Consider the following 26,101-nt stretch of genomic DNA (forward strand, 5'->3'; position numbering starts at 1 on the left):
CTGCCATCTGATATGCCTGCTCATACCTCCCATTGGACAAGTCCAACCAGAAAACTATAAATGCAGTCTGTAAGGGTCAGTCTTTTAGGGTACAGCAGCATGGAGAGAAAGGCCAAACATGTATCTGGATCAGCAGGGATGGTGGCAAACAGAATAACCAGCACAGAATAGTTCGTTTTGACTGAAAATATGAAAGAAAAGGTTTTTTCTTTTGAATGTAGTAATGGTTTCCATATGGCTTAGGGTCTAAAATAGAGAAGTTTTGTTTTGGCCAGTCCAGCCAGATTTTTCTTTTTAACATAGGGAAAGTACACACAGAACAAAAATCATTTCTGTTCAAGAAAAATTAGCTTACAATGTACTTCAGAAGAGTGTATGAGATCTAGCGTAGCTAAATATCTTCTTTGCCATTTATCATTTGAACATTTCTAAAATGTATCTTTCTCATAAATGATTTGAGAATTTTTTGCATTTTGCAATGACCATGAATATATTTAGAAGTAATATAAAATTATATTTTCCCTCTTATAAGCTGTCATTTGTTTACATGTCACATAACAGAACCATCCTATGTAAGTAACATTTCAGTTGATAGTAATAGAGACTTTAAGCAAAACTTTTTGAAGTGTGCTTGTTCATTTCCTTTTTTCCCAGTATGTGGAAATTTTTCAGTATTTCTTTTCACATGGAAAGAGACAAGATAATGTGTCATGTTGTGTCTCAAAAATAGCATTTGAATATTTTAGTTCATCTACATCACACACTTTTCTGTACTACAGTTATCTCTGACACAGATAATATTCCGGGAATGTTCAGTTCACATGTAAGCAGAAATATGACAGAAGGCTAAACTGAAATAGCAACTGAATTAGTTTATCATTTAAATTATATCTTTAAATACCTTTTACCTAGGTTCATGATGGTTCGTAGTGGAAAAAATGGTGACCTTCATCTTAAACAGATTGCATATTATAAACGAATTGGTGAATATCATCCAACTACACTGCCTAGTGAGAGAAGTGGCATAAGAAGAGCAGCAAAAAAATTTGCCTTCAAAGGTAAAATTAATGCCCCCAATTTTTAGTATAGAGTTTATATAGATGTTTCTCCATATGTAATTCCTTGTGGAATCCTGAGAATTTCTGTAGTAATTCGTCGTTGCTTAACAATTACCATTTAAATTGATAATGCCATTCAGTCAAAAGCAAAATAAAAATCACATTGAAGCTAACTGAAGGCCAGTAAGCGTGAAAAGGGTATTTTAAATCATAGACAGAAAATGATACCATGAACAAAACAAAACACTTACCTAAATTAATGTCACCTGCTTTTGTCCTCAGTTGATTCCTACTCTAGTGGTACACTTGCAAGCACTCTTGTCACTCTCAATGAAGAACTTATTTGATGCCTAATATGAAAATGTTGACAAAGTTAACTTATTTACTCTACTTATTTCTGTGGTTCCTCCCTCTCAGTGCCATTAAATAGTCTCAGGATCATATTTATTTTTGAATTCCTAATCCCCCTAAATGAATTAAATATTTGAAAGACAGTAGAATATTTATCTTCAAAGATTATGATAATTTCCCCCTCTTTCTCCTCCTCCTCCAAAGGGGAAGAGAAGTTTGGGATGAGATAAGCAAAGAAGTACAATCACCAGATGACTAAATGAATGTTGGTACTATTAATGGGAATTTTGCCTGTAGGTACAGAATCAGGCTTTTCTCAAAGCAGGTCAAGAAAATTCTAAGATAATAAATAAATACCTGCTTGTTTCTCCCTGTGTACACCCCTTCCAGTAACTCCCTTAAGCTTAAGAACAGGCATACCTATTACATCTTAGACTAAAGAGGACTCATTCATTCATTTATTTAATCATTTATGCAGCAAATGTTTACTGAGTTCCTACTGTGTGCCAATCACATTTTAGGCCTTGGGAACATGTTGATGAATAAGATAGATAAGTCCTGCCCTTAAGTTGCTTACTTTCTAATTCAAGTAAGGAATGTTCCACTCAGCATGTGCTTAATTAAGCACACTAATAGCTTACTGATGTATTTTGGAGTTTGAATAGCTAGTCATCCACACTGGAGAACTGGCGATTCTCTTCCTGCCCTGATTACTTCCCAGCCATAGGCTCCTTCCAGGTGTCTCCAAAGGAAAACAACTGTCCTGAGGATTAAGGTTTGCCCACTTTCTTGGCTTTATGAACCCTATTTCCTATCCAAATCCAGAAAAACTTAAGAGAGGTGGTTGCTTACAAAAATACAGCTATGATGAAATGCTATTTTGGAAAATTCTATTCCAGAAGTTGCTTATCTGTACATAATTTATTTGCTAATTCCTGCCTTTTTTAGGAGGTGCCTGCTGCAAGTATTTTTCTAGTTTGATTACTCCCATAGAAAGATAATTTTATACTCCCATATTTATCATGTGCTTTGGTGAACAAGCTAGCCCTACTTGTGTTGATAGCTACAAAACTATAGCACAAACTATAATATCTATTAGTAAGTGTAACAGCTGAGGACCTTTCAGATTGTATGGTAGCATCATCACAAATATTCTATATTAGAGGGAAAAAGATTTAACAAAAAAAAACCTCACGGTTTGAAGATAAGGCTTTGATTATCTTAAAACTATATAGATATCTAAAAATTTCAATTATATCTTTTTGGTATTTTTTTATTTCAGAAAAAAAGCTGTTTTATGTCGGAAAAGACAGAAAACAAAATCGTTTGGTAATTGTTTCAGAAGAAGAAAAAAAGAAAGTCCTAAGAGAATGCCATGAAAATGACACTGGAGCCCATCATGGCATATCCAGAACCCTTACTCTAGTGGAATCCAGCTACTATTGGACTTCTGTGACCAATGATGTCAAACAGTGGGTATGGCTTATGTATTTAAAATATTTTGAATAATGTCTTTGTAGTATATATCCAAATTTCATTTTTGCTCCAGATTAACTCTAGATATCACTTCTCATTAAGTACTTTTTGGGTAGTTTTTCTGCAAAACATTTAAAGGGAGTTTTATTTCCCTTCAAAAATCTTCTTTAAATCACTGAAATATAATTTGAACTAGAACAAAGCATTATTTAAATATTTGAAAATAGTCTGTTTAGATAGATTATCTAGAACCAGATTTTCATCATTGAACTACCTTTTGTAGGCAGAATTTAAATGGGGCTGAAATTTCTTTGACCAAAAATTAATCATTACCTCTTTGATGGCAGTCATACAATCTTTTCTTGAGAGGAGAATATGTTCATTATAAGTCAGGCCCCATGTGTGTCTCCTCTTTTGTCCCTATATTGTCTTGACATAGAAAATGTCAAATATGGCAGAAACCCCAAACCAACTAATTGCAAAATCAAGTTGTGAAGATAATGAAATTAATCTGAGTTTTGAAACTTTATAACCCATTAGGACCTCAACTTCTTCTAATAGAAAATTCATATAGGAGTTCTGGGATTCTTGCTGCTAGGTCAATTGATCCCTACTCTTTCTAGTGTGCTCCATATGGCAAATGATAGAAATTCCTTAGTATGTATGTGAGAACCCTTTAATAATCATAATAGTGCATTAAAAAGACTGTCATTTCAGGCATAAAGAATTAACCTAACGTTTAATTTAACTAAGTATCATTTGTGAGTCTGTGCAGGTATTCCAAAGACCTCAGTTTTTGTATTTGCCTTTAGAACCTGCCACACATTCCTTTACAGACATTCAATGAAATCTTTGTCACATCTTTATCATTTGAAAAATGATTTTTGGAAATAAGGTTATTTGTGATGAGAATTAGTTTAAGTTAGAAAAGCTAGAAAATAAAAATTTTGATCAAAAGTAACTATAATGCAATAAGATTGGTTTAAAAATTTTGTTCAGGACTTGGTTTGAAAGTAGTTTCCAAAGTGTAATTCCAGAAATATGTTGAACAATGGCACCATCCATATGTTGATCAGTTGATCTCATCTCACACAAATGAAAGCTCCATGACAGCACGGGCGTTGTTTTTGTTCATTCTCTTTTTCCAGGACCTAGAGGAATTTCTGGCATCTATAAATATTGTTTCAATAAAGTTATATTTTAATGAATATTATTGCATACATGAATGAACTTAGTAGAGTGATAACTTTAAAAGAAAAAAAATTTTTGCTTATAGAAATTATATACTCACATATTGATTTAAAATTATAGCAAAACATGTTTTAAGATCTATTCATTTAATAAATATTTATTGATTGTAAACCAGAATTATGTTCCATGTGAATAAGACCCCTTAAGGCGGTCACTGAATAGTAGTAGCAAGTAATATTTGCTTATATTCTGAATAGGTTTTATTTTATTATGAGTATAGTCCAAAAGTTTCTCCTTCAAAACACAAAATACCTATCAACCATTTCAAAGTTCAAATTTATAAGACTGTTTTTATTATATTGAATATATTAACATTTGTATACCTTTTCTTTATTGTATGCCTGTTTTATAGGTATATGCTTGTCAGCATTGCCAAGTGGCAAAAAATACGGTTATTCTAGCACCTAAACAGCACCTTCTCAAAGTGGAGAATCCATGGAGTATAGTTACTGTTGATCTGATGGGCCCATTTCATACAAGCAGCAGAAGTCATGTATATGCTATAATCATGACAGATTTGTTCACAAAATGGGTTGTGATTTTGCCTCTTTGTGATGTTTCAGCATCAGAAATTTCTAAAGCTATTATCAATATATTTTTCTTATATGGACCTCCTCAGAAAATAATAATGGACCAAAGAGATGAGTTCATTCATCAGGTAAGACAAACTACTTAGATCTAGGAGGATATTTTACTCACCTTTCAGTGAGCAGCGAAACTTATATGGTACTTAATAAGTTTAGATAAATTCCTACAGATATAGAGGTTTAATATTGTATAGTACAAAGGTAGTTGGACTGGAAATTAAGGATTTTAGTGCTTACTGTGCCACCAAGTAATTGTAAACCTATCTTTAGTTTTCTTCAAACTAAAAAGAGGAGGTTGGACCAAAGAGTCTTTTTTTGCTTCTAACTTAAAAATTCTATGATTGACATGTAGAGGGAGAATTGACTAAATGGAGAAATACAGTCATGTTCGTGAATGAGACTATTCAATATTGAAAGATACGAATTTTTCCCAAATCAAAATTAATTTATATGTTAATGTATTTCTAATCAGCATTAAAAAGGAGGGAGCATTTTCCCTTGCCCTGGCCTTTATCCAGATTAAAGTTAACCTGAAAGAATAAGCAGACAGGAATACATACAAAAATTCTAAAAAAGGAATATAACTACTGTACTTAAGGCATATTATTAAATTTTTATAATTGACAGGGTACTGGTGTAAGAAAATAACCAGACTGTCTAGGTTCACAGCACCTTTGATATCTCAGTCCAAAAGAAATACCTAAACTGATACTTATCAAATAGTTAGGGCTTGTGCCAGGGGTCCCTAAGGTTATCTCCAGGTTTTATAATTCACTAGGAGGACTCAGCAGATGGTCATACTATGGCTAAGATTTATTATAACTAAAGGATACAAAGCAAAATCAGCAGACAAAAGGCTCATGGGGCTAAGTCCCAGGGAAACTAGGAACAAGCTTCTAAGACATACTCTCTCAGTGTAATCACACAGGACATGCTCAATTCTCCCAGCAGAGTTATAGCAACCCATGTAAATTGTTGTCTACCAGGGAAGCTCACTAGAGACTCGGTGCCTAGGATTTTTACTGGGAGCTGATCACATAAGCACCAAAAATTCTAGATTCTCAAAAGAAAGAAGGTGTTCAGCATAAGCCACCTTGATTGTATAAACAGTTTAGTTACTGTGAGCCACCCTTAATCAGTTAGGGAGTGGTGGAAACCCGCACGAAATCCAAGGTCCTAGACACCAGCCAAGGGCCAACTTTGTAAGCAGAACTTTCACAGGATAGCAGCCTTAGTTCTGCTATGTTAACTCTTTTTCTGCACAGGTCCAAACAACTTAGTATTTATATCCTAACCACTTAGCCATTTAAAAAAATAGTAGTCATAAATGGAAAGAAATAATATTTTCATTTCATTCTTTTCATTTCATTTCATTTTCATTTCATTTTTATTTCATTCTTAAATAACCACAGTTAGTTACTAATGGGATGTGTATACCTGTTTACCACTGCTAAGCTTTTCAAACTTTGGAATCAGTTTGGACACTGCCATCCTCATTTCCTGTTTCGCATTGATTTTTTATACAGTCGTTGCTTTCTATCATAGCACCTGTCAAAAAACAGTTCTGTAAAGATACAGCATCATCAAAAGGAATGTAGTCTGATCTAATGTTGAAACCATAAACTACCTTAAGCTAGTAGTTTTCAAGGTGTCCAACAGATGTTAAGGAGGCCCTTTGGCACAGAGTTTAGTAACCATGTTTAAAATGATAGAGCTGGTATCACAAATGAGTGGAGTTAGAGAAGGATTATTTAATAAATTTAATTAACAGCATAGATAACAATTTTCTAATTATTTCTAGTTATTTCTATAATATGATTTTAGAATTACTGCATACCAAAATTGTTTTCAGGTAAATTAAAAATTTTGGTTTTTTTAATTGAAACAAAAAAAAAATACTGTTGACTTTTTTTTTTTCAATCTCTAGAGACTGAGTTAACTTTCCAAGCTTAGGGAATAGTGGCATACATTTAAATGGAAAAATCACCAACTTTGGCTGTTTAAAAATTAGAAATTTATATGTGGTAAAATCACCAAAACATACAGGCCAAGAAATAGGCCAACAAAAATAAAGCACATTCATGCAGGAAAGGGCTAATGCCTTTATTATAAAAGATGCAAACAAATTAAAAAATTTAGTCAATGGCAGAAACGTAATTCACAAGAGGGAATAAAAATAATAAATATGGAAAAATGTTCAAACCCAATAGTAATGAGTAATGTAAATTAAGACCATTTTTTGTTTATCTAAATCAAGAAAAATAGTAGTAATACCAAAAATACCAAGTAGACTACAGATAAAATAATATAGCCTTACATTACAGGTAGTATAGCAACTTGAAACTAACTCTTGTAAAGCAGTCTGCCAAAGGTCCAGTAAGAGCCATATATATATATATACATACATACATACATCTTCTGGTGAACGATCCTATTTCTAAGAATTCTAAGGCGATTATCCAAAGTATAGAAAAATAGCTCTTTTATGATATTACTTACCACAATGCTATGTATATTAACGAGAAACAGGAAATGACCTAAATATCCAAATAAAGAAAGTGTTTCAGAAAAACGTCAAGTCACATGGTGAAATATTTTGTAGTCGTTAAAAATGTTTACAAAGAAAAGGAAATAACATGGACACTGATTAAAACATGTTCAGTTAAAACTCTCGATAAAAGATTTTATTACATATATTATGTATACATATTTTACACAGATAACTGTAAAAATAGATGTAAAGAAACTAAAATAAAAATTTATATGGTTAACCATGGAGTTTTTAAGAGTAATGAGATTATAGGTTTTTTCCCTTAACTTTTCAGTTTATATGTTAGCATTATGTTGCTTTTATAACTATTAGTGATTAAAATATACATAATCATCTGTTGTTTTGTGATATAAATTACTAGTGCTTAGCAATAACTAGTTCTCCTAGCCTTACAAACATAGACGACTGTCCTAGCCTCTTGCAGGTGGGCAAGCCCAAGTAACACATCTGGGCAAAGAAGTTGAATGGATGAATGTGTGCCCCTTTCAGCCTGAGGTACTGAAAACTTCATCCTCGATTCTTCCTTCTCCCAGTCTTATTCTGTCTCTGGAGAATTAACTGCATATTTCAGATATTACCCTAAAGGGTAGTGGATTTTCTCCCATCCAGGATTTCTGAGGCACCTAGGTGCTTTGGAGAGACAGCTGACCTTGTCTGAGCAAGTAGTAAAATTTTTGAGTTAAACCACTGAGCCTTGAATGTGTTTTGTAACTGCAGTATAATATTGCCTACCTTGACTGATACAGCAGTGGTCTGCAAAATGGGGTGTGCAAGACAATCTAGTTTGTAGGATGACAATATTAGAACTTTTGTTTATAATTTTTATCTAATAAATAAGAAATGAAGCTTTTGCTAATAATATATAGAGATTGATAATAGCATCCTGAATCAACAAAGCAGATGATTGTATGTCGCACATGGTACGGGAAGGTATCTTGGGAGAAAAGTGAGAATCTGCAACATGTGGGAGTCCATAGTGGTTCCCTCACTCATTCTTTTGCTTTAGCAGCAGTAATTAAATTTATGGATATTGGCCAGTTTTTGCCAAACTACCCTTCATAGAATAGCTAGGTGGCTTAATTTTCTTGCAGTGAAACAAGATCATACGAATAATAATGCAATCACCTTTCAACCACAGGAAAATGATAGAGCTGACACAAGTAACTTCTAGTACTAGCTCTTTCACAGATGCATTAACGATATAAAAATAAATGTGGACTAATCAGATCTGATAGGAAATTGGCCACCAAAATTCAAAATTATCAAGAAATCTATTTGAAATATTGTCTTACTTTCACCTTTATTAATGAAAAGCCTCATCCTAAATGCATATAGTACTTCAAAATACTAGGTAATGACAATATGAAACCATTATGAATCACCAGCAGTCTTTCCAGTCATGTTTAAAGTCATATGATATATACATTATTGGTACTATGTATAAAATAGACAACTGATGGGAACATACTGTGTAGCACAGGGAACTCTACCTAATGCACTGTGATAACCTAAACGGGAGGGAAGTCCAATAGAGAGGGGATATCTGTATGTGTATGGCTGATTCATTTTGTTGTGCAGTGGAGGCTAACACAACATTGTAAAGCAACCATACTCCAATAAAGATTAATTTTAAAAATAAAAGAATAGTCATATGATAATCCAAGACTATGAAAATTTTACCAAAAGTAACAATAAATGTTTATAAGCCTCTTTTATGAGGTTTAACAAAAAAACTAAAAATCACACGTGATTAAGAAAATTTGTTCTTTTTGCTGTGATTTAAATGGCTTAAATATTACACAGCAGGCATAATCGTGACAAAATAAAATGGTTTTTTTGTCAGCATATACTGACATAGGAAACACTGCTAAACTATTGAAATAAGATTTAGAACATTATACACAATGTGGGAGGTTTATTATAAAGTTGATGAAAGTACAGATGTTTCTCACATCTCAGCTTAGAGCATTTGAGTATTTGCTAAATTGTTTCAATAAAATACACAAAGACCTTTTTATACCTCTGAAGAAAAGAGAATTAATGTTTGTAAAGGAAAAATTATTTCTTTAATTTTAAAAATGTGTCTTATGGAAAACTAAAATTGTGACCACTAATGGAATGTCTGGTTTGATGGGGAGAAAAAAAGGCTCTTGGGGTAAGGATATCTAGGTAGCATCTCACAAATGGATTCACTGGATCAGTTCTAGGCAACCTCTTCCAACAAGTTGAAGCCTTTTCCAAAAGTCAGTCATTTTAAAAACCATTAATTATGACCTCAGATTGAGGCTGACCCAAATGATACCTATTTTCTGGGATTTCTTTTAGATTACTTTTGATTTAAAAGGTGGCCTAACATATATACAATGGAATATTACTCAGCCATAAAAAGAAACAAAATTGAGTTATTTGTAGTGAGGTGGATGGACCTAGAGTCTGTCATACAGAGTGAAGTCAAAAAGAGAAAAGCATACCGTATGCTAACACATATATATGGAATCTAAACAAAAAATGGTTATGAAGAACCTAGGGACAGGACAGGAGTAATGACACAGATGTAGAGAATGGACTTGAGGACACGGGGAGGGGAAAGGGTAAGCTGGGACTAAGTGAGAGAGTGGCACGGACTAATATATACTACCAAATGTGAAATAGATAGCTAGTGGGAAGCAGCCACATAGCCCAGGGAGATCAGCTTGGTGCTTTGTGACCACCTAGAGGGGTGGGATAGGGAGCGTGGGAGGAAGACGCAAGAGGGAGGAGATATGGGGATATATGTATATGTATAGCTGATTTACTTTGTTATAAAGCAGAAACTAACACACCATTGTAAAGCAATTATACTCCAATAAAGATGTTAAAAAAAAAGCAGCCTTAATTAGTACATATATTAGGTAGGAATTGTATTCCACTGCGAGTAACAGAGAACCCTTCTCTTCCCTCCAATATATAAACTCCAATAGGAGTTTATTTTATACTTAGGGAAAAGAAAGCCAGGCTCTCCAGGGTTGGAAGGGTAACTCTGAATGTCACTGGGAACCCATGCTTCTAGCATTCTGTTCCACCATCTTTGAGATGGGACTCTCAACCTTATGCTTACAATATGGCATGCCACAAATTCTATATTTCTGGCAGAAAGAAGGGGGAGGTTAATGGGCAAAAAAAAAGCTAGAACTAACTGAGTCTGCCCAACAACTTTCACTTAAATCTGTTTGGCCAGAACTATATCACTACCCCACTACTATATCACTACTATCTGACTACCCCAACTAAAAATAATAAGAAAAAATAGTTTGAGGTGTAAATAAGGTAGGAAAAATAAGTTAACAGGCTTATTCTTAGAAGTTTTCGAAACTCATTTTGACTTATTAGGCCCTGCCCATAATAAATATAACAACAAAAATAATAGTAACATTAAGAGTTATAAAGTGCTTACTACTTGCCAAGCACTGTTTTAAGTACCTTATAAACATTTATTCATTTAATCCTCAAGAGAGTCGTGGTTAGGATTTTCCTCATTTTACAGATGAAGAAACTGAGTACACAGAGGTTTGGTGATGTGGCCAAGGTCATATAGCTGTCAAGTGGATTATGTTAACTGTGTTTGAGAAACTGTCTACTGAATTAAAATGTTATCTGAACTCAGAGTTAGTGTTAAATTCTGTTCTTCCATTTCCTTGCTGTATGTGTGTGTCTGGCAAGGCACTTAACCTCCCAGAGCTTCAGCTTCTTATCTTTAAAATAGGGTTAATAATATCTCATAAGATTTTTGTCAGGTATAATGACTGTAATGTAAAGCATCAGCACATAGTAAGGACTCAATAAATGGTAGTTACTCTTTTAAACAAAATGTGTATGTTTTCATAAAGACTGGCTATGGTCAAGTAAAAGGTAAGATTCAAATTCTTTTGTAACCTTTCAATCCAGGGAAAAATAACATACAGATTTTAAAATCAGCTTTGTTTTTTATATGTTTTTCAGATCAATGTAGAACTGTGTGAATTGTTTGGTACAAAGCAAATTGTAATTTCTCATGCCTCCCAAACTATTAATCCAACTGTAAGTACATCTAGCACAATCAAAACATTTCTTTCCAAACACTGTGCTGACTACCCAAACAACTGGGATGATCACCTAGCAGCTGTTTCATTTGCCTTCAATGTTACTCACTTGGTATGTACCTTTTTATAATCTGTACTTGTGAATTATGACTATTTCTTGGCTACATAAATGTTTTATTACAAATTGTTGTTTATTTTTCTTAATAGGAACCTACTAAAAATACACCATATTTTCAAATGTTTAATCGAAATCTTTACATGCCTGAGACTTCAGATATTCTTCGTGAAGTGGATGGTAGTAATACAAGTATGTTTGCCAGAATTCTAGGTGCAATTAAAGAAGCTGATAAAATAATGGAGAATAAGACAACTTCAGCGGGCCAGGTGATTCTATCTAATAGAAAAAAACTCTATAATCTAAAAATCTATAGTGATTTTTTTTTAATTTCAGCATACACTCACATACATATGATATACCCTAAAACCAAATTTTTTCTATTGAATTCTGTTTTGATTAAACAGTATGTTTATTAGCTGTGAAATTCTGAGAGACATTAATAGGAAAACTATGTGTTTTGGAATCAAGGTAGAGCTGAATTCAAATCCCTGGTCTTGCTTTCTAGTTGTTTAACTTGGGCATATTACTTTATCTCATATATTACTTTATTTTCTTTATAAAGTTGAGGTAATAATACTGACTTTGAAACATTGTTTTAAAAAATTAAGTGGGATTCTTGCCTAGCTTTCAGTAGCATCTCAATAAGTAATCTTTTTATTATATTATCTGTATATACCTTCAAGAAACTCTAGCTCTTTCATCCCTTTGTTCTTTTTTTTTTTTGTTTTTACACTTGCAGATGGAGAACAACAGTTTTGATGAACTAAATAAAAGCAAAATCATTGTTAAAAAGAAACCAACGCAATTAAATCCATTTCATCTAAAAGTGGGTCATGAAGTTTTAAGACAAAGGAAAAACTGGTGGAAGGATGGTCGTTTCCAATCTGAATGGGTTGGTCCTTGTGTCATAGACTATATTACAGAAAATGGATGTGCTGTTCTGAGAGACAACACTGGGACAAGACTTAAAAGACCCATCAAAATGTCCCACCTCAAGCCCTATGTAAGAGAATCCAGTGAACAAGGTAAATATCTGTCACTTCTCTACATTTTTACTTTCTTTGAATGAAGAGAGAAGTTAAAAATATAAGAAATCTCCCCTGCCCCACACCCCTCCTTTGGTTAGTTTTTCTTTTCCCTTCTTATTTTTATAAAATTTTGTACAGTATTGGAGCCCAGGTAGTCTTTTTTATTAGCATGTGTCTTCTGGAACTGTCAGGTTTGTAAGAGATTTTATTTTGATTTCTAGTGTACTTTTCACACACTTTCCCACAGTTCATGTGGGAGACACTGAACGTGTTTCACAGAAGAATTATATCTTCATTATTTTCATTTTCAGAATATTTTGTCACTTTTAATATGAAGTGATAGTAACTAAGATAAATAATGCCAAAAACAAACATGTATCTGGAATTCTGTTGTGAGATAAATATATTAGTGGGCATTTAAAAATGTGATTAATTTTTAATGTTGCATCTTAGTCACAGTCATGGTGGATGCAGGGGAGGGTGAGAGTGGGAGATGCTCAGAATGCTATAAAGTGCCATTATAAGAAGAGGTAAATAGCACACTGGACAAGGTAATACTTGCCTCAAAATGTGATTACGAATAGTCACGATATCCTGATCTTCTCTAACCCTTTCTTTCATAGACTGGAGCTAAATGACATGGCTTTCAGATTAAATCCCACTTTATTCAGGCTTTTACTTTGTCCTATTGTATGTGCTCCCTAGAGTTTCTTTGGGGTGGATAACTTAGAGGGAATGAATTGGTACCTTAGCTAGTTAATTTTGTTTTTTCTATAAAGAAAGATAAAGCATCAATATTTGAATCTGAGTAGCAATTAAGGAAGATACAATTTAGTACATTTTTAAACAATATAAACAACTGAGTTATTTAACAGGCTTAAGTAAATAATAATTACAAAAATGATAATAATAGATAACCCTCTTTCTTAGGATATGAAGCCCTTGGGGCTGCTTTGTAATAGCTCAACTCTGTTTCTGATCTGGGTCACAACTCTAATGTTAAAAGCTCTGAGTACCTTCCTTTCTGCTTATGGCAGAACCAGTTGCTCTAGTAGTAAACTTAGCTTGGACTGTTCCAATTCAGAAAGCTCACAGTACCTTCATTCTCGTTGTTAGAAGATAAGCACTTTTATTCCTTGTGCCTCCTCTTAGTTCTAAGCTGCCCTTTATGATTTCTCCCTTCTGCAAGTTAAGTAGGAACAAAAGATTATACAGGTGCATATTGTCCTTTTTTCTTCTTTTGATTTTCCCCTTAATCTTTGGCGTTCAGGACTTGCTCCCTTCTAATGTGTTAACCTTCCTTAATTAATACAAAATTTCTGCTTAAAATGTTGCTGTATCAGGATCTGTTTCAACATTTTGCAATTTGCTCTTGCCGAAGAATTTCTTAAGGAGACCTAACATTTTGCTACTGCTGAATATTTCAGAATCCAATTGAATAGAACAATTTCTAAACAGAGGCAGTACAATTTTTGCCTCATGCTTGAATTCTCTGCAGATTATTCTTCCAGTAATACAAAGGAAATTGCAGTATTAGTACTAGTGTATACATATAAGGAACCTGAGATTGATGGGTAAAATAGTTTTTTCTTATTAATCAAAGGAAGTACTAATCTAGCTATCCTAGAGTCTGGTTCTTGTTTACTCTTTGGTCCATTTTTGTCTGTTTCTCTTATTTGTAGAAAATTCAAAATAAATGTGATTTCTATCACATATTTTCCTGAAAATCTCCTCAAAAGCTGATTTTAAAGAGTCTTTGAACTGAATTTAAACCAAACAAAATGTCTTTGAATAGTCATCCCATTCTTTTGACATAAATTTGAACAAGGTATAGCCAAAAGAACTATGAATTTGTCTGCATGGTTGCTCTTACCAGCATTGAGATTTCATAGCTGTATTAAAGCTCACTGTACAAAGCAGATATGCTTCCGTTGCGAACTTCTTATCCATTCTTATCTAGAACATAATGTTGAGGGAGCACATTCAGTACTAGGTTGACATTGCTATTTTAAGCAGGCCTATTTGCCTTTTTGTCTAGTTCAGTGCCAGGCACCTTTTCAAGACTAAGTGTTTTAACAAGAAATTTTTTGACATACCATAGTGTCTCTTCATAATCGTAATGTTTCCCTTTGAAAGGAAAAATGTTATTGACCCATTATTCTATCTGACATAGATTTTGAGTAGTTTTGTTTGTTTTGAGTGGGAATTATTGTGATCAGTTTGTGTCTGCCTCCCCTAAAGGCTTTGGTCTGATTGCCCTTCACAGTTTGTGAAATGGTTTTTATTCTTTTATAAGTTTCCTATTGCTGCCATAACAATTTACCACAAATTTAGTGGCTTAGAACAACACAGGTTTATTATCTTACAGTTCTATACTTAGAAATCCAATGTAGGTCTCATTGGGCTAAAATTGATGCATTTGCAGGGCTGTGTTCCTTTCTGGAGGCTCGAGAAGATGGTGTTTCTGTGCATTTTCCACTTTCTAGAGGCTGTTCACATTACTTGGCTGTGGTCCTCTTCCTCTATCTTAAAAGCCAGCAGTGGGGGTAGAGTTCTTCTCACATTACATCACTCCATCCTCCTAGTCTTCCTTCCCCTTCCACATTTAAGGACTCTTATCCTTGGGCCCATCCTGATAATTCAGGATAATCTCCCTGTTTCAAGGTTGGTTGGTTAGCAACCATAATTCTATCACTACCCTAATTCTCCTTTGCCATGTAAGGTAACGTAATCACAAGCTTCGTGAATTAGTACATGGCTATCTTTAGGGGTCCATTATTCTGCCTACCACAATTATGGTCTACATTCGCAAAACAAAATAAAGCTTAGTCCCTGTATTAGTATCAAGCCCATGAGCTTGACTTTATTATTAATACACAGTCATCAGTTCCAGGAGCCCTGTGGATACCAAAATCCGCTCGTGCTCAGGCCCCTTACATAAAATGGCATAGTACAGTACCCCCAACCTTTATCCCCTACCCCACCTGCACATCCATGGATCCGAACCCTGGGATATGGAGAGCCAACTGTAGTTTTAGCAGAGCACCTCCCTTTGGCCTCTAATTTTGTAATCTCAAAATTAAAAGTCATTCAGTTCTCTGTGTTAGTATTGGTTATCTGTTATGACAATTATGTGGTATGTATCAAATTGTAGTTATTTGTTATTTTATCATGAGAAAAGATGTACTAGTATGGCAACACATTTGTAATAGTTTTAGGATATCAGGCCATGTATAGGATTAGTCAAGACACCACACTTCACAATAAGAAAATTAATTATTCTGAGACCTTGTACTTTTCTTTCTATTTGAAAAAATAAATTAATCCAAATCACTCAGACTTTTCTGAGGCTTTGGTTTTAACTTATTTTTCTCCCTAGGGAAATTTTAATACTCTTAATCTCATTTTTTTTCTCCTTAAAACTAAATAAGAAGAAGTATGTCAAAACTGCTGATAACACTTTCCTGAAATGTCTTGAAAATACCTCTGCTTCTAAGAAACTAAAGACTTAAGTATTCAGTCCAGTCAAAACTGAAATAATGCTTTTATCAAACATGTCATAATAGTAACTAAATCAATAGAATGAGAAAATTAAAATAATTAAATTCTATCGTGTAATGTGACTGAGTAGAAAAGTCCTTTAATATGGTTTTGTTTGTTTATTTCTCTTTTTATCTTGGGTGTAAAAACTTATCTTGTTCTTTTCTATATCCCTAACTCAGGATTGTTCTAGATCAGTACTGTCCAATGGATATATAATGCAAAAACTATGTAATATATAATTTAAAATTTTCTAGTAGCCATGTTTAAAAAGTAGGTGAAAAAAATTTTAATAATATATTTTATAGTTACCCAATATATCTAAGATAGCATTATTTCAACATGTATGTAAGGCCTCAAAAATCTCTTTCTGGTAAGTCTTTGGTAATCTTTTTCGAAGTTAAAGAGCATTTCTGTTGGGTCCACTAGATTTAGAACATAGTAGGAATTGAAACATATTTGACCTTTATGAATGAATGAGAATTTTGTTTTTTCCTACACAAAGAAGGCTTGAAATCTCCAGAGTAGTTTCCCATTGCATATAGAGTGATTTGTGTAGAATTTGCTGAGTATAATCTTTATTCTCTACAGTTTTATCACACTAAGTTACTTTAAAGTTTATTTAAAAGAAACTGTGTGTGTATATATATTCAGATATATATTGGTTACTTTCATATGGAAGCTGTCCTCTTACAAACAGGTGAGGTTGGTAAAGTCCATTTGTTTCTAAGTCTACTGTAATTAGGAGGTTTTTACGCTCAAGGTCTTTGAATGCATTTGCAGGAAATCAAAGTGATAACTTCTAAGAGCTTTACATCTATCCATAGTTTCTCTGTTGATACATGTTTACTGGACATATTTTACTACAACCTGCTTTCTGTATGGAAAAAAATTTTTGAGACAGAAAACTTCCTTTATCAAAGATCTCTGCAAAGATCCAATTTGGAAATACTTTAAATGCTATGTTGTAGCTGCTGTCACTAATACATTGCAGCAGTGTACCCTGAACCTATGAAATTCTTCATGGCTTATTAGAAAAATTTCATCAGCAACATTTTTACCATACCTAACCTTTTTTAAGTTCTCTTTTAAATTACAACCTATCTTGCTCTAGTATTAACAAGCTAATAGCAGACTTTGATGTTGAAGCTCTAGCAACACATTCTAAAAGTGTTTCAATTTCACTGATCATTTTTTCTTCTTTCCCGCTACTCTTGGGCATAGCACTTCTCATGGGTTGCATGATTTTTTTATCTTTCAGAATTGTTCTCTTGTTCAGCAGTTCATCCCCTACTAGCATACAAAAATCATTTTCTTATCACCTTCAGTGACCCATCCTTTTATTTCCATCATAAATATGTGTATCTTCTTAACAGCATTTTCAATCTAATTACTACTTTTGCATTAATAAGAATTGGTGGGGTTAAACTTAGAAAGCCTCTCAAAACTAAAATACCAACTACACGTTGCCTAATGAAGCAGTAAATGGGCAAAACTAAATGTCCATACAAGCCCAAGTCTACTTATGCCATCTGCTGGGAGAGAGCGTAGCTTTGTTTGATCTTTTTTTTTTATATTCTTTTTTTTTTAAGTTTATTTATTTATTTTGGCTACGTTGGGTCTTCTTTGCTGTGTGGGGGCTTTCTTTTAGTTGTGGCGAGCAGGGGCTACTCTTTGTTGCAGTGCGCAGGCTTCTCATTGAGGTGGCTTCTCTTGTTGTGGAGCACGAGCTCTAGGCACGCGTAGTTGTGGCTCATAGGCTCTAGAGTGCAGGCTCAGTAGTTATGGCACACGGGCTTAGTTGCTCCGCAGCATGTGGGATGTTCCCGGACCAGGGCTCGAACCCATGTCCCCTGAATTGGCAGGCGGATTCTTAACCACTGTGCCACCAGGGAAGTCCTGTTTGATCTTTTGATGTTTGTAAATTTAAAGTTCATAAATGTGTAACTTATAGGGTTGGAATAGATTCAGTTAGCTTTTCACATATTAGTATGAGGATGGGTAGGGTGGTATCATGTTCTGGGATATATTAGTAAATTTATCTGCTCTGAGAAACTTTCATTGCTCTCTAATCTAAATGGATAATTAATGTTCCTTTTGCTGTTTCTTGAACTTAAAATTTGAGGATTCTTTAAGGTATTAAAATCTTTAAGAGAATCTGTTAATGTTTTGGGAGAAAATCCAGAAAGAGAAGGCAGGGGTCCAGGAAGTTAATCAGCTGCGGTGGAATAGTTCCTTGTTGTAATGAATTAAAATACTATGTAGGGAGAAATTCTTCTATATAATTAACCTTTATTTATGAAGATGCTGCTGCTTTGCCATGTGTTTTTCATTTTAAGCATTTTTTTCCTGATAGTGATGATAAATTTGCTCAAAATAGAATGAAATGCTGACAGGCAAGATTCCTTGTCACATTTTAGTATGGATTTTGCTACACCTTAAAAGGTCATGAGCATTTTAATATTAAATTAGACTTAAGTAAGCTAAGCTTTTTAATCTAATTCATTGTAGCCTGCCTACTTTTACATTCCTATTATATAAGCCTGATTCTAGGAACTTAATCTTCATTTTAGTTTGTCATTTCATATTGTGACAATTTAATATTATTGCCCTAATATGGATTCTATAAAGACCAGAGAATTATCTAAAGTTGTAAATTTAAGGATTTAACAATTCCATTTGTTAATAAAACATCTTTCGAGACCCCGTTAATTCACCCAGAAATGCTTTGCAGAAGTATATTAAGAATATCATCAACATCAAAAATATAGTTTTATAACTTTTGTTTTTAATCCATACCATGATTCTCACCCCCTCACCCACACCTACCACCCCCTCCACCCACACCTACCAAACACAGGTCAAGAGAATACTCTGTAATGGCCAAACGGGAAAAGAATCCAAAAAAGAGTGGATATATGTGTATGTATAACAGATTCACTTTGCTGAAACTAACACAACATTGTAAATCAACTATACCCCAATAAAATTTTTTTTAATCCTGTAAAAAAAATCCCTTTATATTATTCCTATTTTTTTAATTGGAAAAAAAAAAGTTTGGCTCTTTTAAAATCCTTGATCTTTCCTGAATTCTGTGTGTATGCACTGTCAAATTCATATATCATTTTATTCATTCTTTGGCGTATTTGTTTAGGAGATACAAGAACCCACCAGAAATTAATCTTCATAGTTAATTTGTATTACTTGGGATTTTGTTCCTCATTTAACATTATTTAATTTTAAAGTGATTTAATTATAATTCTAAAAGGCAAATTTATCTTTCTTCTTTCAGACAGTCTTTATCTCTTACAAGGTTCAGTAGTGGCAGATCATGACTACATTGGAATGCCTGAAATTTCAGTTGGAGCATACCAAGCAAATATTCTGGTAGAAGATGCAACTATTGGAGTAGTCAACAATGAATTACTGACATCAAGCAAGGATCATGAACTGTTAGAATATAGAAATGCCAAAATCTCTCCCTTGATAGAAGATCATAGTACTCTTGAAAAGCAGACTTTTAGTCTCTTGGACTCTTCAAACCAAGTCCTTGAGTACTTAAGTTAGTGAACACCAAAATTCCTTTAAAATGCTTGTTTAGAAAGTATATCTCCTTGAATCTTGTTATCTTTTCCATTCAAAACGGTTACTTAGAAAAAGTATCTTGACAAACTCTTAATGACTAAATCCTGAAGATTTATTTTATAACTATTTATTTATCTAAAGTTGTGCCTCATTTGAATGTCAGTGCATATATATATATATATATAAATAAAAAGGCAAAGGAAGTATATTACATAGATGTCATTTTTTCTTCCAAAAAGAGAACAGGCAAAGCATGCTTGCTTCTTAGGAAGTAAACTAAATTCTAGCTCAAAATTCTCAAAACTTTGTTTGATAATAGTACCATGTTTTCAGTTCTAATTTTTTTTAATATGCCCCCCTTTTAAAAAATAAGTTTGAACTACCTAGAATTGCATTAATAAATATTTATTAAATGTGATAAATGGAACCTCTTTCTGTGTCATTGGAACTTCTAAAAACAATATTGTAGGAAAAAATTTAGAGCTGTTTAATGGGCCCCTACAGTGTATTGGTAAGTTCACCTTGTTAGACAGGCTCAGGATTAGGATCTGAAACTATATATTAGTTTGAAAACATTTGTGCATTTCCATAGTATATTTTAAAGTCAGAAGCATCCATTAATAAGATTTTTTCTGCAGTCTTAAAGAAGTAAATAATAATTATAAAATAACTGATATCAAAGATTTTAAACTATAATTTCTATGATAGTTATAACTTTGCTCAACAAATATTTGTTATAAAGCATTTTGAAGAATACTGTGGGAAAAATAAATGCTATGTATGCCTTGTCCCCAAGAGAGACGTACAGTCCAGTAGGGAATATAGATCATATAAGCCATGTACAACAGTAGTTACAAGTTATGTGCTAAGTTCCATAAGAAAAGTGCAAATAATACATTTAGGGAGGAAGAAAAGAAAGAGTTTATTTCTGGATAGGAAACTTAGGCTATTAATGGAAGGATCTTTTGAGCTTGACCCTGAAGAATGAATAGGATTTGGTGAGAGGGTCCAAAAAATTAGAGGAAAAGAAATGCACAGAGACAGAAAGTATTGAATTGATTTACAGAAAGGCAGGGCTTTTTGTTGTCTACATTGCCTCCGGTGTAAGGCCAAATGGTAAGGCATGGGGAGATAAAGCTGAAGGGGAAGTAGGAAACCTTGTGGAGGGCTTTGAATACTGGTAGGGGTTGAATTGTGTACCCCTCCCTCCAAATTCACATGTTGAAGTTCTAAACCCTAGTACCTTAGAATGTGACCTTATTTGGAAACAAGGTTATTGCAGATATTGATTAGTTAAGATGAGGTCATATTGAAGTAGAGTGGGGCCTAATCCAGTATGACTGATATCCTTACAAGAGGGGGAAATTTGGTCATAGAGTCAGGGAGAATGCCATGTGAAGATGAAGTCAGAGATTGGGGTAATTCATCCACAAGCCAAGGAATGCCAGAGTTTACCAGAAAACCACCAGAAACTAAAGGAGAGGCATGGAATAGACTCTTGCTCAGAGCCCAGAGAAGGAAGCAAGACTGTCAACACTTTCATTTCAGCTTTCTAGCCTCCAGAACTGTGAGATAGTATCTTTTGTTTAAGTCACCAGGTTTGTGGCACTTTGTTACAGCAGCCCTAGCAAAGTAATATAAATACCTAAATTATTATTTTTTATTTTTTATTTTCTGAGAGCCATTGAAGGTCTTTGTATAGGGAAGTGTCATCAGGACTATGCTTTAGGAAGTTTTATCTGGCAACTAGTAAAGAACTGATTAGAGGAGGAGAGAATCAAAGCATGGAGGATTACTTGTTATGACTTTGAAGTGATGATGAATAATAGGAACCTGAACTATTCTAGTAGCATTAGTGATGAATGCAGTATATCTCAAGATCTACAGAATGTCTCATATTTTTTGCATCAACCATACTGAACAGTGATATTGAAAATGGAAACCTGAGGTGAGATATTACGGTTACTCATTTAAGAAAGGTTAAATTATGTTTAATATACGCTAAAGGAAAAGTGATTGGAGGAAAGAAATCAAGGACTCCATCTTATACCACAGACCAACTGAATTCCAAGTAGAATTCCAGAAACCTTAAGAAAACAGAAGCTGAACCAAGATGGTGGAGTAGAAGGACATGCTTTCACTCCCTCTTGTGAGAACACCAGAATCACAGCTAGCTGCTGGACAGTCATCGACAGGAAGACACTGGAACTCACCAAAAAGATACCCCACATCCAAAGACAAAGCAGAAGCCACAATGAGACGGTAGGAGGGGCGCAATCACAGCAAAATCAAATCCCATAACTGCTGGGTGGGTGACTCACAGACTGGAGAACACTTATACCACAGAAGTCCACCCACTGGAGTGAAGGCTCTGAGCCCTACATCAGACTTCCCAACCTGGGGGTCTGGCAACAGGAGGAAGAATTCCTAGAGAATCAGACTTTGAAGCTAGTGGGATTTGATTGCAGGACTTTGACAGGACTGGGGGAAACAGAGACTCCACCTTGGAGGTCACACACAAAGTATTGTGCGCATCGGGACCCAGGGGAAGGAGCAGTGACCCCAGGGGAGACTGAACCAGGCCTACCTCCTAGTGTTGGACGGTCTCCTGCAGAGGCGGGTGGTGGCTGTGGCTCACCATGGGGACAAGGACACTGGCAGCGGAAGTTCTGGGAAGTACTCCTTGGCGTGAGCCCTCCCAGAGTCTGCCATTAGCCCCACCAAAGAGCCCAGGTAGGCTCCAGTGTTGGGTTGCTTCAGGCCAAACAACCAACAGGGAGGGAACCCAGCCCCACCCATCAGAAGTCAAGTGGATTCAAAGTTTTACTGAGCTCTGCCCACCAGAGCAACGCCCAGCTCTACCCACCACCAGTCTCTCCCATCAGGAAACCTGCACAAGCCTCTTAGATAGCCTCATCCACCAGAGGACAGACAGCAGAAGCAAAAAGAACTACAATCCTGAAGCCTCTGGAACAAAAACCACATTCACAGAAAGATAGGCAATATGAAAAGGCAGAGGGCTATGTACCAGATGAAGGAACAAAATAAAACCCCAGAAAAACAACTAAATGAAGTGGAGATAGGCAACCTTCCAGAAAAAGAATTCAGAATAATAATAGTGAAGATGATCCAGGACCTCAGAAAAAGAATGGAGGCAAAGATCGAGAAGATGCAAGAAATGTTTAACAAAGACCTAGAAGAATTAAAGAAAAAACAAACAGAGATGAACAATACAATAACTGAAATGAAAACTACACTAGAAGGAATCAATAACAGAATAACTGAGGCAGAAGAACGGATAAGTGACCTGGAAGACAGAATGGTGGAATTCACTGCTGCAGAACAGAATAAAGAAAAAAGAATAAAAAGAAATGAAGACAGCATAAGAGACCTCTGGGACAACATTAAGTGCAACAACATTCACATTATAGGGGTCCCAGAAGGAGAAGAGAGAGAGAAAGGACCCGAGAAAATATTTGAAGAGATTATAGTCAAAAACTTCCCCAACATTGGAAAGGAAACAGTCACCCAAGTCCAGGAAGCGCAGCGAGTCCCATACAGGATAAACCCAAGAAGAAACCCACTGAGACACATAGTAATCAAATTGGCAAAAATTAAAGACAAAGAAAAATTATTGAAAACAGCAAGGGAAAAATGACAACGTACAAGGGAACTCCCATAAGGTTAACAGCTGATTTCTCAGCACAAACTCTACAAGCCAGAAGAGAGTGGCATGATATACTTAAAGTGATAAAAGGGAAGAAACTACAACCAAGATTATTGTACCCAGCAAGGATCTCATTCAGATTCGATGGAGAAATCAAAAGCTTAACAGACAAGCAAAAGCTAAGAGAATTCAGCACCACCAAACCAGATCTACAACAAATGCTGAAGGAACTTCTCTAAGTGGTAAACACAAGAGAAGAAAAGGACCTACAAAAACAAACCCAAAACAATTAAGAAAATGGTCATAGCAACATACATTTCGATAATTACCTTAAACGTGAATGGATTAAATGCTCCAACCAAAAGACACAGGCTGGCTGAATGGATACAAAAACAAGACCCATCTATATGCTGTCTACAAGAGACCCACTTCAGACCTAGGGACACATACACACTGAAAGTGAGGGGATAGAAAAAGATATTCCATGCAAACGGAAATCAAAAGAAAGCTGGAGTAGCAATACTCATATCAGATAAAATAGACTTGAAAATAAAGAATATTATAACAGACAAGGAAGGACACTACATAATGATCAAGGGATCAATCCAAGAAAAAGATATAACAATTATAAATATACATGCACCCAACATAGGAGCACCTCAATACATATGGCAAACAGCTGTAAAAGAGGAAATGGACAGTAACACAATAATAGTGGGGGACTTTAACACCTCACTTACACCAATGGGCAGATCATCCAAAATGAAAATAAATAAGAAAACAGAAGCTTTAAATGACACAATAGACCAGATAGATTTAATTAATATTTATAGAACATTCCATCCAAAAACAGCAGACTACACTTTCTTCTCAAGTGTGCACAGAACATTCTCTAGGATAGGTCACTTCTTGGGTCACAAATCAAGCCTCAGTAAATTTAAGAAAATTGAAATCATATCAAGCATCTTTTCTGACCACAATGCTATAAGATTAGAAATAAATTACAGGGGAAAAACCATAAAAAATACAAACACATGGAGTCTAAACACTACGTTACTAAATAACCAAGAGATCACTGAAGAAATCAAAGAGCAAATCAGAAAGTACCTAGAGACAAATGATAATGAAAACACAACAATCCAAAACGTATGGGATGCAGCAAAAGCAGTTCTAAGAGGGAAGTTTATAGTTATACAAGCCTACCTCAAGAAACAAGAAAAATCTCAAGTAAACAATCTAACCTTACACCTAAAGGAACTAGAGAAAGAAGAACAAACAAAACCCAAAGTTAGCAGAAGGAAAGAAATCATAAAGATCAGAGCAGAAATAAATGAAATAGAAACAAAGAAAACCACAGCAAAGATCAATAAAACTAAAAGCTGGTTCTTTCAGAAGATAAAAAGTATTGATAAACCATTAACTAGACTCATCAAGAAAAAGAGGGAGAGGACTCAAATCAATAAAATTAGAAACGAAAAAGGAGAAGTTACGATGCCACAGAAATACAGAGCATCCTAAGAGAGTACTACAAGCAACTCTATGCCAATAAAATGGACAACCTGGAAGAAATGGACAAATTCTTAGAAAGGTATAACCTTCCAAGACTGAACCAGGAAGAAATAGAAAATATGAACAGACCAATCACAAGTAATGAAATTGACACTGTGATTAAAAATCTTCCAACAAACAAAAGCCCAGGACCAGATGGCTTCACAGGTGAATTCTATCAAACATTTAGAGAGGCGCTAACACCCATCCTTCTCAAACTCTTCCAAAAAATTGCAGAGGAAGGAACACTCCCAAACTCATTCTATGTGGCCACCATCACCCTGATACCAAAACCAGACAAAGATACTACAAAACAAGAAAATTACAGACCAATATCACTGATGAACATAGATGCAAAAATCCTCAACAAACTACTAGTAAACAGAATCCAACAACACATTAAAAGGATCATACAACACAATCAGGTGGGATTTATCCCAGGGATGGAAGGATTCTTCAATATACGCAAATCAATCAATGTGATACACCATATTAACAATTTCAAGAATAAAAACCATATGATCGTCTCAATACATGCAGAAAAAGCTTTTGACAAAATTCAATACCCATCTATGACAAAAACTCTCCAGAAAGTGGGCATAGAGGGAACCTACCTCAACATAATAAAGTCCATATACGATGAACCCACAGCAAACATCATTCTCAATGGTGAAAAACTAAAAGCATTTCCTCTAAGATCAGGAACAAGACAATGATGTCCACTCTCACTGTTATTATTCAACATGGTTTTGCAAATCCTAGCCTCGGCAATCAGAGAAGAAAAAGAAATAAAAGGAATACAAATTGGAAAAGAAGAAGTAAAGCTTTCACTGTTTGCAGATGACATGATACTATACAGAGAGAATCCTAAAGATGCTACCAGAAAACTACTAGAGCTAATCAATGAATTCAGTAAAGTTGCAGGATAGAAAATTAATGCACAGAAATCTCTTGCATTCCTACACACTAATGATGAAATATCTGAAAGAGAAATTAAGGAAACACTCCCATTTACCACTGCAACAAAAAGAATAAAATACCTAGGAATAAGCCTACCTAGGAAGGCAAAAGACCTGTATGCAGAAAACTATAAGACACTGATGAAAGAAATTAAAGATGATATCAACAGATGGAGAGATATACCATGTTCTTGGATTGGAAGAATCAATATTGTGAAAATGACTATACTACCCAAAGAAATCTACAGATTCAATGCAATCCCTATCAAATTACCAATGGCATTTTTTATAGAACTAGAACAAAAAATCTTAAAATCTGTATGC

The 26,101-nt window shown here is 34.6% G+C and overlaps 1 protein-coding gene across 1 annotated transcript; it reads left to right on the forward strand.

Moving 5' to 3' along the window:
• Positions 1-916: 916 nt before the first annotated feature.
• On the forward strand, positions 917-19,884 carry GIN1 (gypsy retrotransposon integrase 1; the record flags this gene model as incomplete). The annotated part of the gene is made up of 7 exons (XM_079704073.1): positions 917-1,058; positions 2,692-2,885; positions 4,489-4,794; positions 11,253-11,444; positions 11,540-11,716; positions 12,190-12,475; positions 19,311-19,884. 7 exons carry the CDS (start codon positions 917-919, stop codon positions 19,583-19,585), a joined length of 1,572 nt encoding a protein of 523 aa, XP_079560199.1. The 3' UTR covers positions 19,586-19,884.
• Between the last annotated feature and the right edge of the window lie 6,217 nt (positions 19,885-26,101).

The sequence above is a fragment of the Hyperoodon ampullatus genome (assembly GCF_949752795.1).
Source record: "Hyperoodon ampullatus genome assembly, chromosome: 4".
Taxonomy (NCBI): Eukaryota; Metazoa; Chordata; class Mammalia; order Artiodactyla; family Ziphiidae; genus Hyperoodon; species Hyperoodon ampullatus.